Genomic DNA, 20,588 nt, shown 5'->3' on the forward strand with positions numbered 1-20,588 from the left:
ATTGGTTAAATTTTCAGAGCCTACTTTAAATAAAGGGGGGAATATTATTTTGTCGAGTGGCAGCACAATATCCGTGACAGCAGATAGCCGAGCGGCCTTCTCATAAATTCTGACGTGATTCTAGGCTAGGTTGACAACAAAAGACATTTTGCGTGAGCAGTGATATTGTTTTAAATGTTTATTTTAAAATAATTACTTACAAAGTCAAGAATTAAATTTGATCGATAATAAGTGTTAAAAAATATGAAGAGGCGAAATGCCGAGTGCGGCAAAATGAGGCGGCCGATAAAGCGCAACAAGATCACTGAAGGAATATACGGAAGGTATATATAAAATATAATTTAATATACCGTTGGAACGACTTAGAAATCAGTTAAAATATATTTTATTTAATTTTTTCCGTAATTATTAAAAGCCGACGCATCTAGTGAGGTGTTTTAAAAAGCGGGACATCGATTCATTTTCGACTCGGCAAGGAGTTATGGAACATCTGCTCGTCTCAATAATAATTGCAAAGCAGGTTCTTTTGCCGCCAATTTATGAGTAAAGGTTTTACGGGAGTTCTTAACCCCCCACCTCGGATAAAATGAGCGCAACTATCGTAACGTTTCTATTATTATTCAAATTGTAAATATTATTTTCAGCACCCTTTTGTACCTGAAATTTTTAATGTTATGGGCCATGGTGATCCTGGCAGATTTTATTCTGGAGTTCAGATTTGAGTTCCTTTGGCCCTTTTGGATGCTGCTTCGATCCGTATATGACTCCTTTAAATACCAGGGTTTGGTAAGTATTGTCATTCTTACAATATTATTGCAATAAAACACTTGTAACGAATTGCAATTACATCTTGACTGTTTTGTTTTCACTTTTAAATCGACTTATAAAGTCAAATTATAAGCTAAAATAAAAATAAACTAAAAGGATATTTTCTAGCGTTTCTCATGTCGCTCACTCCTTTCAAGAACGTCATAAATAAAAAAACGTGATTTTTCAGGAGAACGTTTTTAAAGTTTAAAAATATAATACAATGTATTAAAATTAAATATCAAGCCACTTATTGAACTTTTTACTGTGCAACAGATCTTATAAGGTAAAACCTGAAGGTTTTTTCTCCATTTAAAAAATATTAAGTATATTTAAAAAAATAACTTAACACATTTTCTTCAGAATGCAAAAACAACACTTTCTGCCCTGTAGCGGGTAAATATTAAGTTAAAAATATGTCTCTTTTGCTGGAATATAGTAGATTTTCTGTGCATTCCGAACACATGCACAACTGAAAATTGTCGATTTTTGATTTATGACGTTCTTGAAAGGAGTGAGCGATGTATGTGAATATAATCCAAGATTCGGACCTTACATACAAATTATAGAGTTTCTGCTCAATAAAAAGCTTCTCTCATCCTACCATAGATATCTCTTGTGAAGTTCTAGTGAATTCAAACAATGTTTCGAGTTTAATCAATATATCAAGAAGTTCCAATAATTTAAGTAGTGTGGTTGTCATGGGTAGTAGCATTGGTGTGTGAAGTGATCACTTAAACCAGCCTATGACGGTCATAAGTCCCGTAAATGCCCAGACTTCCAAATTCTTCTTCATCTTTGTTGTGATGTGAAAAACAAAAAAAATTGTTTTCAATTTTATGCTTTAAAAAATTTAATTAACAGTATCTAATTGATAATATACGGAAATAGCTACTGGCTACATATAATAATTTTTTTAGCAAATTTTAAATATCTTATGAAATTATTATTCTATACTACATTTTGAAAAATATACAGTTTTATGAAACACAATTTGTCATCGTGTATTGAATACATAATGAAAATTTTTAAAATGTCAAACATATTGGAATTGACCGCAGTACACTTGTACCCGGCTCACGGCAACACCATTTGCGGAGCATTGACATATTCAACCTTTGCGCATTACATATATCCAAAGAGTCCACATCCTCCAAGCTTATCCATGATGCGGGTTCCGCATTATCCATGGGTAATTTGTTGATGTAAGACGAATGTAGATTCTGGTGGGAGTTGATTTTTAACTGTGGCGTTTCTTCCAGGCTTTCTCAGTTTTCTTTGTATGCATTGCCGTCACGTCAGACATGATCTGCTTCTTCTTCATTCCCGTGCAGTGGGTGTTCTTCGCGGCCAGCACGTATGTGTGGGTTCAGTACGTTTGGTACACGGGTGAGTGGAATCTCGCGCTAATTTATTTTTAATTTAATCTTTATTTTATTTTATTTATGCCTTTAACAATATTTAAAATAATAATTAAGAACACACTCTCAAACAATAGATTTAAAAACGAAGATATAAGGAAGGAATGTAAGGCTGAACAAAGCATAATTGAAAAGATCAGGAAGAGTTCTTTACGGTGGTATGGACATGTGGAGCGAATGGCTAGCGAGGGGATGACTAAGAAAATATATGTGTTGAATGTGAGCGGGTAAACAGAACGAGGATGACTGAAAAAGACTTGACACGACCAGAATCTAAAATCTAGTGGTGTCAAAAGTCTGCATAATCAGAGCGCATGTATGACTAGATGTATGGATGTGAAGGAGGCGAAGAGTGTATGTCAGGACAGAAGAGTGTGGCGTTCCATCCTTTCTGCCTACCCCTGCAGTGAAACAGCGTGATGGTAGTAGTAGTAGTAGTAGTAGCAATAGATTTTCAAAATAATTTGTCACATAAACGACTGTTACATACTAGAAAGAAATATAGAAATTCCTGATTCCGAATTCTCTCTTAGCCTCTCTCTCTTATGGCCGTACATGTACGGCCATATTAAACTTTCCTCAAAGGAGTATGGCTGTACATGTATGGCCGATATAAAACATGATTTATCAATGTTTGGATAATTTTTATATAAATCATGTTTACTGGTGTAAATATTTTTTTTTATTCAAGAAAATATCTTGCTTATAGCATCGACTATGATATAAAATTATAAAAAGTAAAAAAAAATAGCAAAAAAAACTCACTCCCCAGATATAGTTTTGTCCGTAAAAACTAACTCCTGGACAGGTTAAGACTCTATTTTCTTGGCGCTATAGCAGCGAAACTCGAGTATGCGATGTACTGTGTAACTCGTAGTCTAATGTTTAAGTTTGGGGTTTGGTTAGTTATGAAGGATGCCCTTGACGTTGAGTAACCAGCTCATCGAAAGGGTCGAGAGTTTTTTAAGTACTTGGGAGTGTACGTGACTGAAAATGGCAGCCTTCAAAAGGAACTGGGAGTGCGATTAGGACTCGCAGGGTCCGCATTTAACAGTATGAAGGCTGTCTGGAGATCGGATTTATACTCGGTGAAGACCAAATGCCGCCTATACAATGCCTGCATTGCTCCTGTTCTCTTATATGGCTGTGAAACATGGCACCTTACAAAGGCACAGGGCAGCCGTATACTAAGCTTTGAAAATAGGTGTCTGCGGAGAATTTTCGGCGTGCGGTGGTTTGACTTTCTGAGGAATAAAGAATAAGGCGTAGGACACAGCAAATATTGGTCACAACTGTCGTCAAGAAAAGGCAATTCAGTTGTATTGGCCATGTACTCCGCATGCCTCCTGAGAGCCTTAATCACACTTGCCTCTTTTACAAGAGTATCAGGTTCGCGCCGCCCAGGACGACCACCGCTGACAATTTGTCGGCAGTTCTCGTCAGAACTTCGGGATGCGGATCTGACTTGGGAGGATACAAGGGAGCTGGCAGCCGACAGAAAACCCTGGAGACAGTTTGTGGACTCCATATGCTCCACCTAGGGAGCGGATATGGTTTAATAATAATAGTGTGCCTTCTGCTGCCTTAACTTGATAGGTCCATCTTGTGGGGATCTTCCTCTCCCAATCACAAGCAGTCATCCCAGGCTATCCAAAGAACTAAAGCATCAGTTGTGTAGTGTGTAGCTGGTAATCCAATATGTACTGTTTGTGGTCGTCAGACAAAGGGGTGTGCCTGCCGACCATGATCCTGTGCACTGTGCTGGTGTACGTGGAGGCAGGCGTGCGGCTGCGCGACCTGCGTCACATGCCCGCGCACCTGGACCTGTGCCGGCCCTTCGCGGCGCACTGCATCGGCTACCCGGTGGTCACGCTCGGCTTCGGCCTCAAGTCCTTCGTGGGCCACCGCATGCGGCGGCGGCGCCAGCGCGAGGTCGCCCGCGAGAACACCTTCTACCTGCAGCTGCTGCAGCAGGCGCTCCCGCCAAACCAGAAGGTGACCAACTCCTGATCCATTTCACCGCCTACACTTAATTATTTTTTTAACATCTCATCAAAGATGAAGAAGAATATGGAAGTCTGGGCATTTACGGGGCTGACGACCAAGAACACTGTTTCAAAATGGATTCATATATCGTAGTCATACAGGAGAAAGTGACCAACTAACGTAAAATGTTCAGGGGGGCCATTTAAGTCACTTTTGCTTGGCAAGAAAATAAACATCAATGCAGTTTCATTGCATGCTATGTCATTTTTAAAAAGTCAATATAATGTACTTCGAAGTTTTAAATCCTTTGGGATTTTATTTTCAGGGCAATATTAAGCTAGTAAGATATCAAATAGTCAATGATCACGTTTTTGTAAAAAATGCACTTGGTCACTTTCTCCTGTATGACTACGATATATAGAACTAAGAATTTGAGTAGTGTGGTTGTCAATAATGGGTAGAATTGGTGAATGTTGTACGTGTGTAAAGTGATCACTTAAACCAGCCTATGACGGTCGTCAGCCTCGTAAATGCCCAAACTTTCATGTTCTTCTTTATCTTTGATGAGATGCCAAAAAAAATTATGAAAAATACTACAATAGATTTGTGAACAAGTATTTGGACACACTCAAAATGTTACCTACAGTTAATACTAACACTGATCATACATGATAAAAATAGTGAAGGACATTGGTACCACAAACCAAGCCGAACCCTCTTCTAGTGGAACAGAAGGTCTGTTGACGGCGGTCAACAGTTCGCCTTCTCCTGGGGATTTCTATGTGGTTTCCTCCCAGCAATGAGCTAATGCTGAGAAGTTCCTGATTGGTCTAGATCAGTGATTCCCAAAGTGGTCTATATTGACCCCCAGGGGTCTATGACAACTTGCAAGGGGTCTATGTTGTAATTTGAATTTAAAATATAAATGTGTAAAACGTAACATGTGTGGTTCAAAGTGAGTAACACTACATATACTGGCTGTCAAAAATATATTTGAAGTTAATGAATTTGATAAAAATCAATATCAGGTAAGGCAAGGGGTCTACGAGATAAAAGAGTTTGGGAACCTCTGGTCTAGATTGACACAAATTAAAATAAAATATATTTATTTACATAGAAGAAACAAAAATCCACTTAATGATCTATAAACCTTGTACATAATGAGCAAGGTAAATAGTAAATGCAATTCCCATCTAAAAAAAGCACTTTTAGAAATTTTAGTGGTGGCTTTACAAACTTGTATTTATTTAAACTAGCAGTGACATTGAAAGCTTTTAAATGTAAATTCATAGTAAAATCGGGATACAATTTTGTTTCATATTTTTTATAATTTTCGCAACTTAGTTCACAAAACGAAAAATTGCATTGTAAGAGAGGGTCTGTCAGGAAGCCTACATGCTTCTATATCAGATCCGAGAATGCGGTGGGATAACTTTCAATGCTACCTACAGTTGTTTTTTTTAATTTTTCTAACAAATATTTCGCTTCATGCCTAGTAATTTTTTACCTGTTTCAAATGTGTAAATCTTGAGTTTTGCATATTATTATTTTGTCATGGCACTCGGTCAATGAAGTGTAATTAAATCCACAACTATTTGCTACGTAAACGAGTAACATAAAGTAATAATTCCATTTAGTTATTCGACAGTCACTATCTATCCATTTTAAATTCAAGTCTTGCTTGATAAAAACTACTGTTTCTTAAAATCTATTGTGACGTGTGTTTCGATGCATTCCGAACCATTTTTAAACACCGTATGTGAAGCTAAGCCTACATTTTATGTTGCGAAATGCATCGAAACACTTGTAAACAGTAGATTTTAAGAAATAGTGGTATTTACCAAGTAAAACTTTCATGATACACGATTTACACACAACAAAGGTTTGATAGTCCCAAGAATTAACAGTAAATGTGGGAGTTGAACACTACAATATATCGTTTTTAATATACATTTTAAAATTTGTTGTCGACGGATGTTAGAGGTCAAAATAAAATATGGAACAAAGGCAAAATAAAGGAATGGGTAAATGATCAAGTGTTAATTTTATAAAAATTGTAAAATGTTTATAGGTATTCTTAATTTTTCTCTCTTTTTTTGTGTGTATATTTCGTTAAAAACAATGAAAAATGTATTAAAAAAGAACTCCACCGACAAGACACATAAGGTGGCTTGGTGGGTCTCTGCAAAAAAAATATGTTTAAATATGCAACAATTGTGATTTAAATAAATGTAAACAAATAAAAAAAATTATGAATTCTAATAACTCATTGAATTGCTCAGTTATATGTGAAATTTATTTTCTTTTCTTTTTCGCAGCCGGCAGTGAAAGAGCCGGAAAAAGGAGCCAGCCCTACGATAGAGAAGGCTCCGGAAGTGACTCTTTCGGAGAAGCAGATGAACGGCAACGCGATTCACATGAACTCTTCCAAAAGCCACAGTAAAAAGTCTGACGCGAAGAGCAACCAGCACCAGAACGACAGAAGTTTGTCTTCCTACCATCACAACCACAACCACACGCTCGTCGTGCAGTCGCCGGTGGCCGGCCACACCAAGGAGGGCCCCGAGAGCGGCGCCAGCGAGAGCTGCTGCGGCAAGTCTAGTCAGAACCACCTCCCCAACCACAAGGAAAGGGAGAGTGCCAAATTGGCCCAAAGCAAGCACTCGCACACCAATGGGGTCATTCCGCATCAGCGGGACAAGTCTCCTCACCTGGGCGAGCGGCAGAAGGACTCCCAGGAGACCGACAGAAGCCGAGTCCCGCCTGCGGTCAACTCGGAACCCGGTCACGCCGATACCGAACTGTACACAGAAAAAATTCCTAGAGGTAAGTCGATTGCATTGCTATTAACTTCTTCTTTCCATGTTCGCTCCCTAGGTGGAGAATATGGCCAACACGAGACGTCTCTCTGTCACGCGCTATCTCCTTGGCTTGCTCCCAGGTCAGTCTGGCGTCTCGAAGTTCCGCTGAGTATAGTCGGTGAATGGTCGTCAGCGGCCTTCCGGGGCGCCGGAATCCTCGGGGTTGGAAGAAGCGACATGAGGGGTTGATGCACTCACCTGGTTGGGACATGCCAGGTGGCATTCTAAGGACATGTCCCAACCATGTCCACCTTCTCCTCTTTAGGACTTCCAGTATTAGGAGCTGTTCAGTTCTTCTCCTCACATCATCATTCCTGACGAAGTCACACCACTTTATACCCAGTATTCGCCTCAGGCACCTATTTTCAAAACTTGCTAGTTTTTTAGCTATTAAATGGTCGCATATTATTTTTCCTCATTGACATCCCACCTAGGGAGATTTTCCCAAAGAAATAATGACATAATGTATTTCTTTCTTCTGTGCGTGTCATGTCAGGTCCCCCCGTTGTTGACTACCACTTGAGAGTAATTTTTCTTGTCTTGGGCAGCTGTGAACAGCCTGGTCCTGATCTACGCCTAATCTCGTACATTTATTTAAATAAAGCATTATTATAATCACTTTATTCTACCTTCATCTATAACAGGGATGGAAAACCTTTTTTAGGCGCCTTAAAACAAGAATGGCAACAACGTCGATGTAAAAGACGTCTTATAACCGGCTTCCACCATATTAAAAAAAATATTTTTTCAACTAAATATGTATTTCTTTTTTTTGTAGTGAGGCTTTCATCGAAATGGGAAAGGAAAGAAGTCATACTCGCTTTCAGAGACGACAAGAAAAAGAATAAAAACAAAGACAAGGAACGAGAAGTAAACAAGGACTCGAGTAAGGATAAAGAATCTCCCAAAGAGAATCACAAGGAAAAAGAATCTCACAAAGAAAAATATACAGTTAAAGAAAAAGACTCTCACAAAGAGAAGGAATCTCACAGAGAAAGCGATAAAAGGGAATCGCAAAGAGATTCCCAGAGGGAAAACGAATCTCACAAAGACAAAGAAGCGGTCAAAGAAAAGGATTCGGAGAAAGACAAATATTCTCACAAGGAGAGGGATCTCAGGGATAGGGAAACGAGCAACGGGGATATCTGCAGAGGAGAAAAGGAAATCCACAAAGACAAGAAAGACAGGGACAAAGAAAAAGATGCTAAAGAAAGAGAATCATTTAAAGAAAAAGAAAATGATTTTTACCAAAAACAAACCGAACAGAGTGAGTTTACTTAGATTTTTATTTATTTATAGATTTGGTGTTTAATTTGTAGAGCTCTTTATGTATTAAATGTTAAAATCAAACACAGATTTTTTGAGTCTAGTGAAGACATATAATACAGAGAAAGATAGTTTAACCACCCTTCTCTCTCTCGCGTTATTTTATGAGTTAATTCCGTTGAAAAAATTCATATTTTTTACTACAGAATTATTAAAACAATGTTTGTTGTATTCCTACCTATTTTTTTTGCAATAATAGGTGCTTTTAGGACGGAACTGATGTACTTTTTTGTTAGCTTGTTCCCTCTCTGTCTCGTATTAAATAATTTTGGCACAGGGTTAGCGTATCACGTACGCTCGTATGTGTAGGGCGGTTATAGATCCTCAGAGGACAATACGCTCATCATTCGACTTTTCAACACAAATTTGCCACAGTGGATCATTTTCACAATGTGTTATTATTGGCTAATAAATTAATATGAAAAATCACAAGACTATTGGTAACATTCTTTTTGAAATCTGTATATGTAGAAGTAAGGGAGATATGAAGGTTTAAACTTTAGATATTTGAATAAAATGAAAAACGGATACCGCTATACATCATTAAATTTTACGTCATCGGGTGTGTTATGGAGCATATCCTTATATGTATCTGCTTCATAGAACTGTAATAGGTGTAGTGTGGATTCGTTTCTGTGACGTCATTCGCTACCAACTTACGCTACAACAACAACGTTTTTACGAAGGCAAATTTTGCAAAAGTAAATGATTAATGAAAATATTGATTTCATTAATTGATTCGGCAGTCACTTTGTGGTAAAATCTACCCATTTTTAATCAATGTTTTACTTAGTTTGTGATAAAATACTGTGTCTGGAAATGATGCAGAATGCATCGAAACACGTGTCACAGTAGATTTTAAGAAATAGTGGTATTTACTAAGTAAAACATTAATTCAACATTAAAATATTGATATTGGCTGTTTGTTTATAATAAGCAAGTCTTACACAATTCTTTATAGGTTGAGTACGTTAAATTAGATATTCCTCCCTAATGAAAATGTTAATTTTTGCAGAGGAGAGCACGGAGCGCGCGGTGCGGGCGGTGCGGGCGGAGGCGGCGGTGCTGCGCGTGCAGAACGAGCAGCTGGCCGGGCGGCTGGCGGGCGCGGAGCGGCGCCTGGCCGAGGAGCGGCGGCGCTCCGACACCTGCCGCCAGCGCCGCGCCGCGCTGGAGCAGGAGGCCGCCGGCCTGCGCGCGCAGCTGGCGCAGGCGCGGGATCGCCTCGCGCGCACCGAGCGCGACCTGCAGGACACGCAGCTGCAGGTAACCCACCCACCCTACCATCGATGGATCATTATCATCATCAGGGGCGGTCCGTCCATACATGCTGTGGATGCGCCGCATCCCTTGTATTTTAAGAGTAAAAAGATATGGATTCCTAATTAAACAACAATAGAACAGCAATACTGCAATTTAAATATTTTCATATTTCTACAGAGACTTCAATGTTATTTTATTTTTACAAAAACGGCGCTGTACAAAATCATACAAATATTATTATTATAAAACATTGTGCATATATCGTCCTGTCTCGAAGATATTTTGCATTTGTAATTGAGTTATGGAGCTTAATCGTTTTATGGAGATAATTGTAAGTACGAGTATATTCATTTGATGTCCAGCATCCCTTCTACAAAAAGTACCGACCGCTACGTCTCATGATGTGTTATTATTGGCTAATAAACTAATATGAAAAATCACAAGACTATCGGTTACATTCTTATTGAAATCTGTAGAAAAGTAAGGGAGATATTAAGGTTTAAACTTTAGATATTTGAATAAAACAAAAAACGGACACCACGTCATGAAATTTTATGACTTAATAATAATAATAAAACCCTTATCCGCACCCCAATGGTGCATGGGGCACTGTGTCTTATAAACGCAGTGTTATCATGATCGTTTTACACATGAAGAAAAGGTGATCAGCCCTCCGCTTCAGGTACCATTCCAGGGTAATATTGAATAAATATTACAGTGAAAAAATCACTTATATTTATTTTACCCCCCTTGGGAATCAAACCCGGGACCTCCAGAACGGTAGCCGAGCGTGCTGACCATTACACTACATGGCGGATATGTCTTAGTATACTGATAATAATAGAGTGCGGTTACGTTTGTTGTGTTTGCAGGTCAGCACCCTGGAGAGCAAGTGCCGCGAGCACGGGCCCGAGGCGTGGCGCAGCGCGCTCTCGGCGCTGCAGGAGCGCGCTCAGCACCTGGAGCGCTCGCTCTCGGCCGAGACGCGCATCAAGCTGGACCTCTTCTCCGCAGTGGGGGAGGTCAAGCGCCAGCTGGGCATGAGAGAAGGTGAGGGCCAACTCCTTACTCGCATACTTTCTAACCCTTCGACTTCTTCTTCTTTCTGTGCCACTTCTAACGAAGATCGGCGATCATCATGGCTCGGAACAGAGATTTGGTGCTTCTGCCAAACCATTGTCGTAGGTTTCTCAGCCATGATGTCCTTCAGCGTCCTTGAGTTCTTCGCCCCTCAATCTTTCCTTGTATGATTAGGTGGAGAAGACGATATTTTTCATTTCTCATGACGTGTCAGAAGTACATCAGCTTTCTCTGCTTGATGGTTGGTAGGAGTTCCTTATTGGTATTCATTCACCCTTTGACTGATGAGTTTTAACGACAATTTTATTTGGAATAAGGGCAGGTTTTTCTTTTATTATTTCAAATACATCGATGTACCCTACGTAAAGTGCTCTAACTACATTTTTGTCAATTTTGAGATATTTGGTGTATGTTACCAACTGACCATTATCTACAAATATAAACAAACAAAAAAATGAAAAAAAAAATTACGCCTAGTTTTCAGGCGTATAAGATGCTATCTACATCGAATTTTTGAAATAAACTGAACCCCTAAAATGCTAACTACTTAATTTTGACAAGGCTTTAAAACTATTTAATACATTATGTTAAATGTTTTTGAATGTATAATACTAGTTTAGAATTTCAGATAAAATCATTAATTAATAAATAAAAAAATAGGTTGTAAAAATCTTCTAAGCTCTCTCCTGTAAAGTAACCGATTTGCAGATAGAGTACTTTACGTAGGGGCCGTCGATATGATATCAAAACATTGTCGGCATATCGCTCACTCCTTTCAAGAGCGTCATAAATAAAAAATCGTCAATTTTCAGTTGAGCATGTTTTCGGAATGCCCAGAAAATGTTCTATATCCCAGCAAAAGCGGCATATTTTTAACTTAATATTTACCCGCTACAGGGCAGAATGTGTTGTTTTTGCATTTTTAAGAAAAGGTATTGTTTAATTATTTTTTTGAATAACACTAAATATTTTTAAAATTCTGAAAAAACCTTCAAGTTTTACCCAAAATGATCTTTTGCACAGTAAAAAGTTCAATGAGTGGCTTGATATTTATTTTTAATACATTTTATTATATTTTTAAACTTTAAAAACGTTCTCCTGAAAAATCAAGTTTTTTGATTTATGACGTTCTTGAAAGGAGTGAGCGATATGAATAAAAATGTGTTTTTGTTTTTTAAGGAATAACCTGCGAAGCCCTTACTTTTAGAGGTTTGTCTGCAGGTAGGGAAGGTAAATGTGAAAAAGATGTCACAAATACCCAGACCAATTGAAAAAAAAATCATTGAATTTACTTTACAACTGGCGGCAATTGTAACCGCGATATCAGTTTCTCAGTTGAGTGTCTACCCAACTGTGCTACGGCGCCTTCCGTTGTTTGCAGAACACGTCTATACCTGTGGTTCACCAGAACCGTTCTGGTGTTCTGTTCCAATAGAAGAGGGGCACAAGTCTGTAACATATACCACAGACTTGTGCCCTTCTTCTGTGTCACCACAGATATATCGGCTGTTCAAACTCAAAACACAGTAAGGGACATTTTTTTGTAGTATGTTTTTTTTTGCATTTTTGGACTAAGTAGATTCTTCTTAGTCCAAAAATGTAAAAAAAAGGGAATACAAAAAAAATGTCCCTTACTGTTTTTAAGTTTGGATAGCTGATATGTGTTCGAATGTAGGCATAAAATAACACATTACATCTGATGATTCAATTTATAATTTCAAATAACAAATCTCACACCGTTTTATGTTCGAGTTGCAGCAGCATCTATGGTTAATTTGGTTAAGCTCTTACTGTGGGCAACGATTTCGACGCACCCAAAATGTTGCGTATTATTTTCTTCAGTGATGATCCGGGCCCAGGAGAAGGAGATCGACGAGCTGAAGGGCAAGATAGCCCAGATGCTGGCCGTGATGCCCTCGGAGCCCTACTCGGGCACGCCGGGCGGCGTGTCCAAGCTCACCTTCCCCCCGCAGCTGCCGCGCCTGCCACCCCCCTCGCCCAGCAGCCTGGACCCCAACGCCAGCGTCTACACGCCCAAGGGCGGCATGGTCCCCGGCCTCATCGGGGATACCTAGTGCCCCCCTGCCTAACAACCCCGATCCCCCTCTCAGTACCTACCTACTCAAACTAAATCTAAATAGCCTCAGTAATAATGTCGCCAGAGAGGCAAATCGATATAACCGTTCAAATTATATTTTTAAAAAAACCCGGGATAATTTTTTTATATTAACACATTTCGGACTGATGTTTTTTGACGGGATTTGATAATTGTGTATATATAGTTTCTTTGAAACCTTATCCGCACCCGATGGTGCATAGGGCACTGCATCATATAAACGCAGTGTTACCTCGATTGTTAATACATGAAGGAAAGGTTATCAGCCCTCCGCTTCAGGTACCAGTCCAGGGTAATATTGAATGAATATTAGAGTGAAAAAATCACTTTAATTTATTTGACCTTCCCCTGGGAATCGAACCTTGGACCTCTAGTATGGTAGCCGAGCATGCTGACCATTACACTACGGAGGCGGACAAACAAACATATAGTTTAGACCTTTATAAAGAGGTTGGTACATAATATTAATATAAAAGTATTAAATAGTTCCTTCTTTTCTGACTTTGGAATGGAAGGTAAAAATACCCTTCCCGTCCTTAAGCATCAATCAATGTAGAAACCTTTCCCATCCGAAGTACATAGGGCACTGCCTTCTAATTGATGCAATATTAATTTGATCGTTTATCACACGAAGGCAAGGTGATCAGTCCTGCGCTTCAGATATCAGGGTAATATTAAATAAATATTATAGTGAAGAAAACACGTTTCTTCTCTCTTTATTTGTGAATTGATACTGGTATCTCCAGCTAAATGTGCTAACCGCTACACTATGGAGGCAGGCAGTATGACTGCCAAATCAATTGACGATGTCAAAACTGCCATTTGACTGTTATATCGCTTTACCTCTCTGTCGACAATATGCTTGAATCTTTCCTAAAAAGCAGTATCCTTACCCTCTTCAAAAACAGTTAGTGTACCGTAGAACGGGGCTACTTGAACTTTGATGTGTTACTTGAGCCCAGTACAAAAAAAATATTTAGATCTGTGTTTGGTCTACAATAATGAACGTATAGACATGATTCATTGAATACCTGACAGGTGACACTTATTCTTTCATTATTGTAGACCAAATACAGATTACGATACAGATACGGGTTCGATTCCCAGGGGGGGTAAGAATAAATATGAGTGATTTTTTCACTGTAATATTTATTCAATATCACCCTGGACTGGTACTTGAAACGGAGGGCTGATCACCTTTCCTTCATGTGTAAACGATCAAGATAACACTGCGTTTATATGACGCAGTGCCCTATGCACCATTGGGGTGCGGATAAGGGGTTTATTATTATTTATTATTATTAAATACAGATTTTTTTTTTGTACTGGGCTCAAGTAACACATCAAAGTTCAAGTAGCCCCGTTCTACGGTATATAATAAGTTGACAGTATGCTTGAATCTCTTTTCTGAAAAGCAGTACCTTACCCTCTTCAAAAGCAGTTAGTATACATAATAAGTTGAACATACGCCATCCCGCGCTTCCGCAACGTGACCCCGAGCAAAATGAAACATATCCCCAAATAAAATATGACTCGTCGCGGTGCGGTCATTCTGCCCCCGAAGTTGTCTATATCGCCAGTCTATTGTCAAATCGCACCAAGATAGATACAAACATCACTTTTCAATCTCTAGGATGAAACAGTTAGTCAGTTTGGTCAGACATTGAGATGTTCATTGATAAGAGTCAAACATTTAATATATCGCTCATTCCTTCAAACAACGTCATATATCAAAAACTGTCAATTTTCAGTTGTGCATGTTTTCGCAATGCCCAGAAAATGTACAATATCCCAGCAAAAGCGGCATATTTTTAACTTAATATTTACCCGCTACAGGGTGGAAAGTGTTGTTTTTGCATTTTGAAGAAAAGGTATTGTTTTATTATTTTTTTAAGGTTTTACCTAAAAAGATCTGTTGCACAGTAAAAAGTTCAATAAATGGCTTGATATTTATTATTATATCTTTAAACTTCTTTAAAAAAACGATCTCCTGAAAGATCAAGTTTTTTGATATATGATGTTGTTGAAAGGAGTGAGTGATATCTGTAACGTGTTAAACCTTTTGTACTGTAATATTAAAAAAAAAAACACATTATTTCTATGTCGCTGTGGCGGCAATGTAGTATAAAAGGTTAGATAATTTTCTTGCGATTTGTATAATAGGCTCTCGATGTAATATCACCTCTCAGATTTACTTGAGGACCTCTGGAGTCAATAGAAACGAAGATTTCTGATCTTCATATTGACACTGGAAAGTGAAAATGGGTGTGGAATAATGTCATCTCCTTCAAAGCTTAAATGGATAATTTATTCACCATTTAAATGATTTGTTACTTGTATTTCAGTTATAGAAAGTGTCTAAAATAATAATTAAAAGAAGTCATAACTGCTCCGCATTGTGGAAATGTCATAACTGATTTAAAACGCTGCGGACGTTGGGTTAATACAAGTAAAATAGAGTTGTGAAAATGTCAATTCAACCATTTCCTCTTTCCAGTGTTAAATTATGTCAAAGATTGTCATTTGCAGATGAAAAATTCCTAATTATGTCAAATAAATTCCACCATTCGATTGAAACTCCACAAATCTTCTCCCAACCCTTACACGCACCCAATGGTGCATAGAGCACTGCATCGTAATGACGCAGTGTTACCCTGCAAGGAGGTCAGTCCTGCGCTACTTGTATGAGTCCAGGGTGATATTGAATAAATACGAGAGTGAAAATCTCTTGTATTTATTTTGAACCCTCTCGGAATCAAACCCGGGACCTACAGTACAGTAGCAAGAGGCGGACAAATCTTACATTAGTAAAAAGTTGTCTTTAGGTTGCAGTGATCCTGTCAAACAGTCAAACGCTAAAAATTAGATGATGTAATTATTTAACTTGTGTGCAAATCAAACGCTGTGCGTTTATTATTTTGAATTTATATGTTGACGGATCTCAATTTTTTTAAAGAAATATGTAATAATAACATTGATATGTTAATTTTTAATTTCATTTGGTATTCTAAATAATTTAAAAATAAAAATAAAACATTCGTATAAGACCACTTTTTTGAGTTTATTAACAATTTCGGGTCAGGTAGAAATTGTGTTAAAATTACTACTGTGAAGGGGCACTGTCACAAAAGCATTGTTTTTGAAAAATTTTAAAATGATATTTCTTTATAACCTGTATTTCAATAAGTGTTGAAAAACAATATTGTATTTCAATAAGTATTGAAATACAATATTGTTTTCGAGTTTCTCAATCTGTATCTGTATCTGCCCTATATTCAGGTCCACATGTTATTTTGTTATGGGTAGTAATATCTTTCTAGTGGCATCTGTGGGCAAAATCTTAAAGTAATACTGCTGTGACCAATCTCTCTTACGTCCAGAGTATGATGATTGCAAACACTGGTGTTTGAGTCATCCGTATTTCTTAATAGAAATCTTAAAGAATCATCCATGCTGAACGTGTTAATGTAAACATGAGTATCTAGTTAGTTTCTGTAGTTCTCTAAACTAGTCGTGTTTACATTAACCTTTTAAACGCGTTAACTTTGTTCCTAAGAGTCGCTCGAGCGCGGCTGTATTTCGCCGTTTTTTAAATGATTACTTTTATCATGTATTTAGTTATGAAAAGATTTATTTTCCTAAACAAAAACGTTCAATGGGATTCATTGTGCCTTTTTGGTACTCTATAATACACGTGTGTCACATTATTCTTGAAATATATCGTAATATAAACAAATTAGATCCTAACATAAATAAATCAAAGCACGCATCGTGTGTCACTCTTACCCACTGGCGATGCGTAGCGTCGAGAGTGAGACAGATATAGGGCATGATTATGGCGCGGACTAATTACCGACCGCAAGAAAAATCAGGGATCTGTTGTTTTATTTATCCTTGTGATGTTACAAATTATTAGTCAGATATTTCAACAGATGTCATAAGGCCGAGGATTGACGTATTATTTTATCAAACGCTTATGTCAGCCGCGTATGGGGCATGTCCTGTTAAAACACATACGGTTATGCGAGCCGCGTGTATCCGGTTAATAAACCCAAAACAGTTACATTAATAAACTCATTACGAGTGTTTTATTTTTATATTTGATTCATCACATTATTTCACAAAGTTAATGCCAAATCGATAAATAACATTTCATTTGGTACGATACTTATGTTGGTAGCTGTTTGGATACTCACACATTCGAATGGCTTAAGTAATCTGTCATCAGTATCTTGAACAAGCATAAGCAGGGTGTTTAGTAAAATAATAAAATGCAAGTCAAGAATAAAAAGTCATATATATTGCTCACTTGGTGCAACAACGTCATAATTACACTTTTAGAAATATAACAGGACATTGTAGCAATAGAAATGGCGCCGTTTTACTCAATTCTACAATGACACTCGCGCCATCTCGCAGCATTTTACCACAAAATTAATTCTGTCCATGTTTCTCCCGATGTAAATAGTCTTTCCGCACATTTTGACATATTTAACTTGTTTTTGAAAAAAAAGTGTAATTACGTCATTGATGCACCGAATGAGCGATATGTGAAATGCTGGAATTTATTTGCGGTGAATTCTAACGTGTAAAAATGATAGTGACGATTGTAAAATACAATTATCATTCTGCGAAATGATTCTCAAAATGCGTAGTACAAAAATTTAATACTTGTTAAAGAATTAGAAAAAACGTTCCTAGACATTGTTTTAACTCGAGCACATTTATAATCTTTATGTTCAATAGTCCCGGATCCCAGACTTTTACGATTTGTGATTGATTTTCTTCGTAATTGTTTTAATTTATTTGTTCGTAGTACGATATTGTCTTCACTTGGGCATGTTAAATGAAATCTTCCGGTGCACTTAAACACAATCATATTTTTAATGTTAGTATATAGGGTGAACCGTACAGTAGCTGGCCGCTGCAGGTAACTGACCACATTTTTGGCAGAAATTTTAGGAAAACTGTTATCTGTCTTTTGATGTCGTAATTTTCTCGCTATATGTGTCCCGTTTTTATCTATGGCATTTTATTATAGATCTACAGATTTACCGCTGATATTGTATGGCTAAGGACTTTAATACAATGTTAATCTGTCACCGTAGTGTAATGGTTGGTGTGTTTGGCTACCATGCTAATTTAAATTTCCAGGGCGGTCAAAATAAATATAGGTGATTTTTCATTCTTATATTTATTTTATATCACGCGGGAGTTGTCTCCGAGGCTCACTGATTATCCTGCATCCTGCATCGATGAGATGCAGTGCCCTATGCACCAATTTGGCACGAAAAAGGGTCAGAAAGTCAGAAGTTACTGTAATTCAACAAAGTTAATGTTGTCACTACTATATGACAATGGTCTTCCAGTTATTTTTTAAATTTACAATGAGATGAGTGTGAATCCATCACCGCTTTAGTAATATTTTGCTACTTTCCGGAAAAGACGAGATTAACGGTGATACTTTTATCGCTGTAAATGTATAATAATATGTAATACTTTAAAAATGTCTTAATATTTATTTTAGAATAATTGTCTCGCTGCCATTTTAGAATGGGTCAAGCGCTGATGTGATGCATATTCGTATATCTTATCATTTTGGAAACAAAGTGTGTTTTATTATCTGCATGAACTATTTGACACTTATGTGAAAGATAGTAAGTACGCTGCATTAAATGGCCAGTTACTATGCGGTTGACCCTACTACGAGAAAAGTATCCTTATTAATTCTAGAATATATTTACTAGGAAAAAAGTGGTAGATACCATTGCAGTAATATACACGTATAGTTTAATCTGTTATGTTATCTTTATATGTGGATGAAGATTGATCATCAAGAAGGATACACTGCTAGTTCGGCCTCTTAAAATCAAAGCAAAGTATTTCAATTTTCACGTTTTACGGATGAGAGGTATAAAATTACCAAATTTTATTAAATATGTAAAATTCTATTTTTAATGGTCAAATGTAACAATTTGTTTCTCAAGGCCGATAGTAACCTTCCAGTTAAAGAGTTCTTGTGAAACAAACATATTTTTTTTACATTTTAAACATAACAAAATAAATAATATTGTGAATTTCAATATAATTCCACGTAATCCAATCCATGATAGTAATCTTTAATTTTTCGTCTGCCTTCGTAGTGTAGTGGTCGAAGCGTTTGGTTAATGTGTCACGGGTTCGATTCCCAGGGGGGTCAAAATAGTTGTACACATAGTTGTATACAAGTGATTTTTCACTGTAATATTTATTTAATATTACCCTGGCCTGATACCCGACGCGCAGAGCTGATCAACTTTCCTTCACTTTTTTAATGATCAATAAAACACTGCTTTTGTACAATGTACTGCCCTGTGCACTATTGAGTGCAAGAAGATTAAACTATCTGATTGAGTTTAAAAAAAGTTTTTTTTTACAATATCATGATTCAGGATTCATGTTTGCACTGTCATTTCTTGGTGGAACTGCATTTTATATAATAAAACAACAACTCTATAGTTTTTGCCCATTGTATTTTATCTGAGCAGTGACCGGGTTTCGCTATTACCGACATCATCAGACTGGTATCGGTAACCAAAAATAACTAATATTGTGAAAATAATATAATCGTTATCAATCCGTGCAATCTTATCCACGGTAGTAATTTTCATACATCGGTTTTGCCCTAAAATAAAAGTATTTTTATTAAAATGTTACCTGTGAAGATAACTGTACAAGAACTTAAAGAAAGTAAATTGAAATTTCGTACAGAATTCAAGAAATTAGCTTGAATTTTAATTGCAGATGCAATGTCTCATCCTTAATGCTTTAGGACTAATTTTGTTTGGGCGATAAGGTCCACCCATAGGCAGCTTGTGCACTAGGTGAAATTTTACCATCCGGCAGTCTGGTTTTGAAAAATAAAAGCGATTACGACAGTTTAGCGTGATCGAATTTACGCGCAACGTGTTCACGCACCGATCCGAAGAAAGATGGACAAACGCACAAGCCAATCATCGTTTTATCACGCTAACTGATGCGCCCGACGGTAAAATTCCGAGCAGTGCAGTGCAGTGCACTAACGCCCATTCTCGGAGAAGTTTGGACAAAATTCAATCTGTGAAAAATGAAAATCTTTATTTTTAAGAGGCCAAATTTTCGGTGATAAGAGGAAAACAGTATGCATATCTGGTGGGATGTTATTAGAATAAAACAAGTCTAATGACAATCAAGCGATCTCGGTGAAGATCTGAATATTGCCAATGTAAGATACTAATAATTTCCATAATAATAATAAGTTCCATAGATGTGTAAAACGACAAGCAATACATATCGCTCACTCCTTTCAAGAACGTCATAAATCGAAAATCGTCAATTTTCAATTGTGCATGTTTTCGGAATGCCCAAAAAATGTACTATATCCCTGCAAAAGCGGCATATTTTTAACTTAATATTTACCCGCTACTGGGCAGAAAGTGTTGTTTTTGCATTTTGAAGGAAAGGTATGGCTTAATTATTTTTTTAAATATACTTAATATTTTTCAAATGGAGAAAAAACCTTCAGGTTTTACCTAAAAAGATCTGTTGCACAGTAAAAAGTTCAATAAGTGGCTTCCTGTTTATTTTTAATACATTGTGATTTCTTTTTAAACTTTAAAAACGTTCTCTCGAAAAATCAAGTTTATTGATTTATGACGTTCTTGAAAGGAGTGAGCGATATGTGTTACATTATCTGTGTAGTCTGTGTGG

General features: G+C 37.3%; 1 protein-coding gene across 1 annotated transcript; it reads left to right on the top strand.

The window, feature by feature from the left end:
• The first annotated feature begins 131 nt into the window (after positions 1-131).
• LOC148302460 (macoilin-1-like) lies at positions 132-16,051 on the top strand. Its single transcript, XM_088271578.1, has 9 exons — positions 132-323; positions 645-786; positions 2,070-2,196; positions 3,949-4,223; positions 6,533-7,040; positions 7,854-8,342; positions 9,417-9,667; positions 10,537-10,714; positions 12,587-16,051. Exons 1-9 carry the CDS (start codon positions 244-246, stop codon positions 12,817-12,819), a joined length of 2,283 nt encoding a protein of 760 aa, XP_088127704.1. The 5' UTR covers positions 132-243; the 3' UTR covers positions 12,820-16,051.
• The last annotated feature ends 4,537 nt before the right edge of the window (positions 16,052-20,588 follow it).

Source organism: Brachycentrus maculatus, unplaced genomic scaffold (assembly GCF_059751285.1).
Source record: "Brachycentrus maculatus isolate JH-2025_06_01 unplaced genomic scaffold, ASM5975128v1 h1tg000452l, whole genome shotgun sequence".
Taxonomy (NCBI): domain Eukaryota; kingdom Metazoa; phylum Arthropoda; class Insecta; order Trichoptera; family Brachycentridae; genus Brachycentrus; species Brachycentrus maculatus.

Bases quoted from the DNA above. Each gene is read 5' to 3' on its own strand.
- LOC148302460 (XM_088271578.1), top strand. From the start codon at position 244: ATGAAGAGGCGAAATGCCGAGTGCGGCAAAATGAGGCGGCCGATAAAG. The intron at 4,224-6,532 runs GTGACCAACTCC...TCTTTTTCGCAG, and splicing joins CGCTCCCGCCAAACCAGAAG to CCGGCAGTGAAAGAGCCGGA. The intron at 9,668-10,536 runs GTAACCCACCCA...TTGTGTTTGCAG, and splicing joins TGCAGGACACGCAGCTGCAG to GTCAGCACCCTGGAGAGCAA.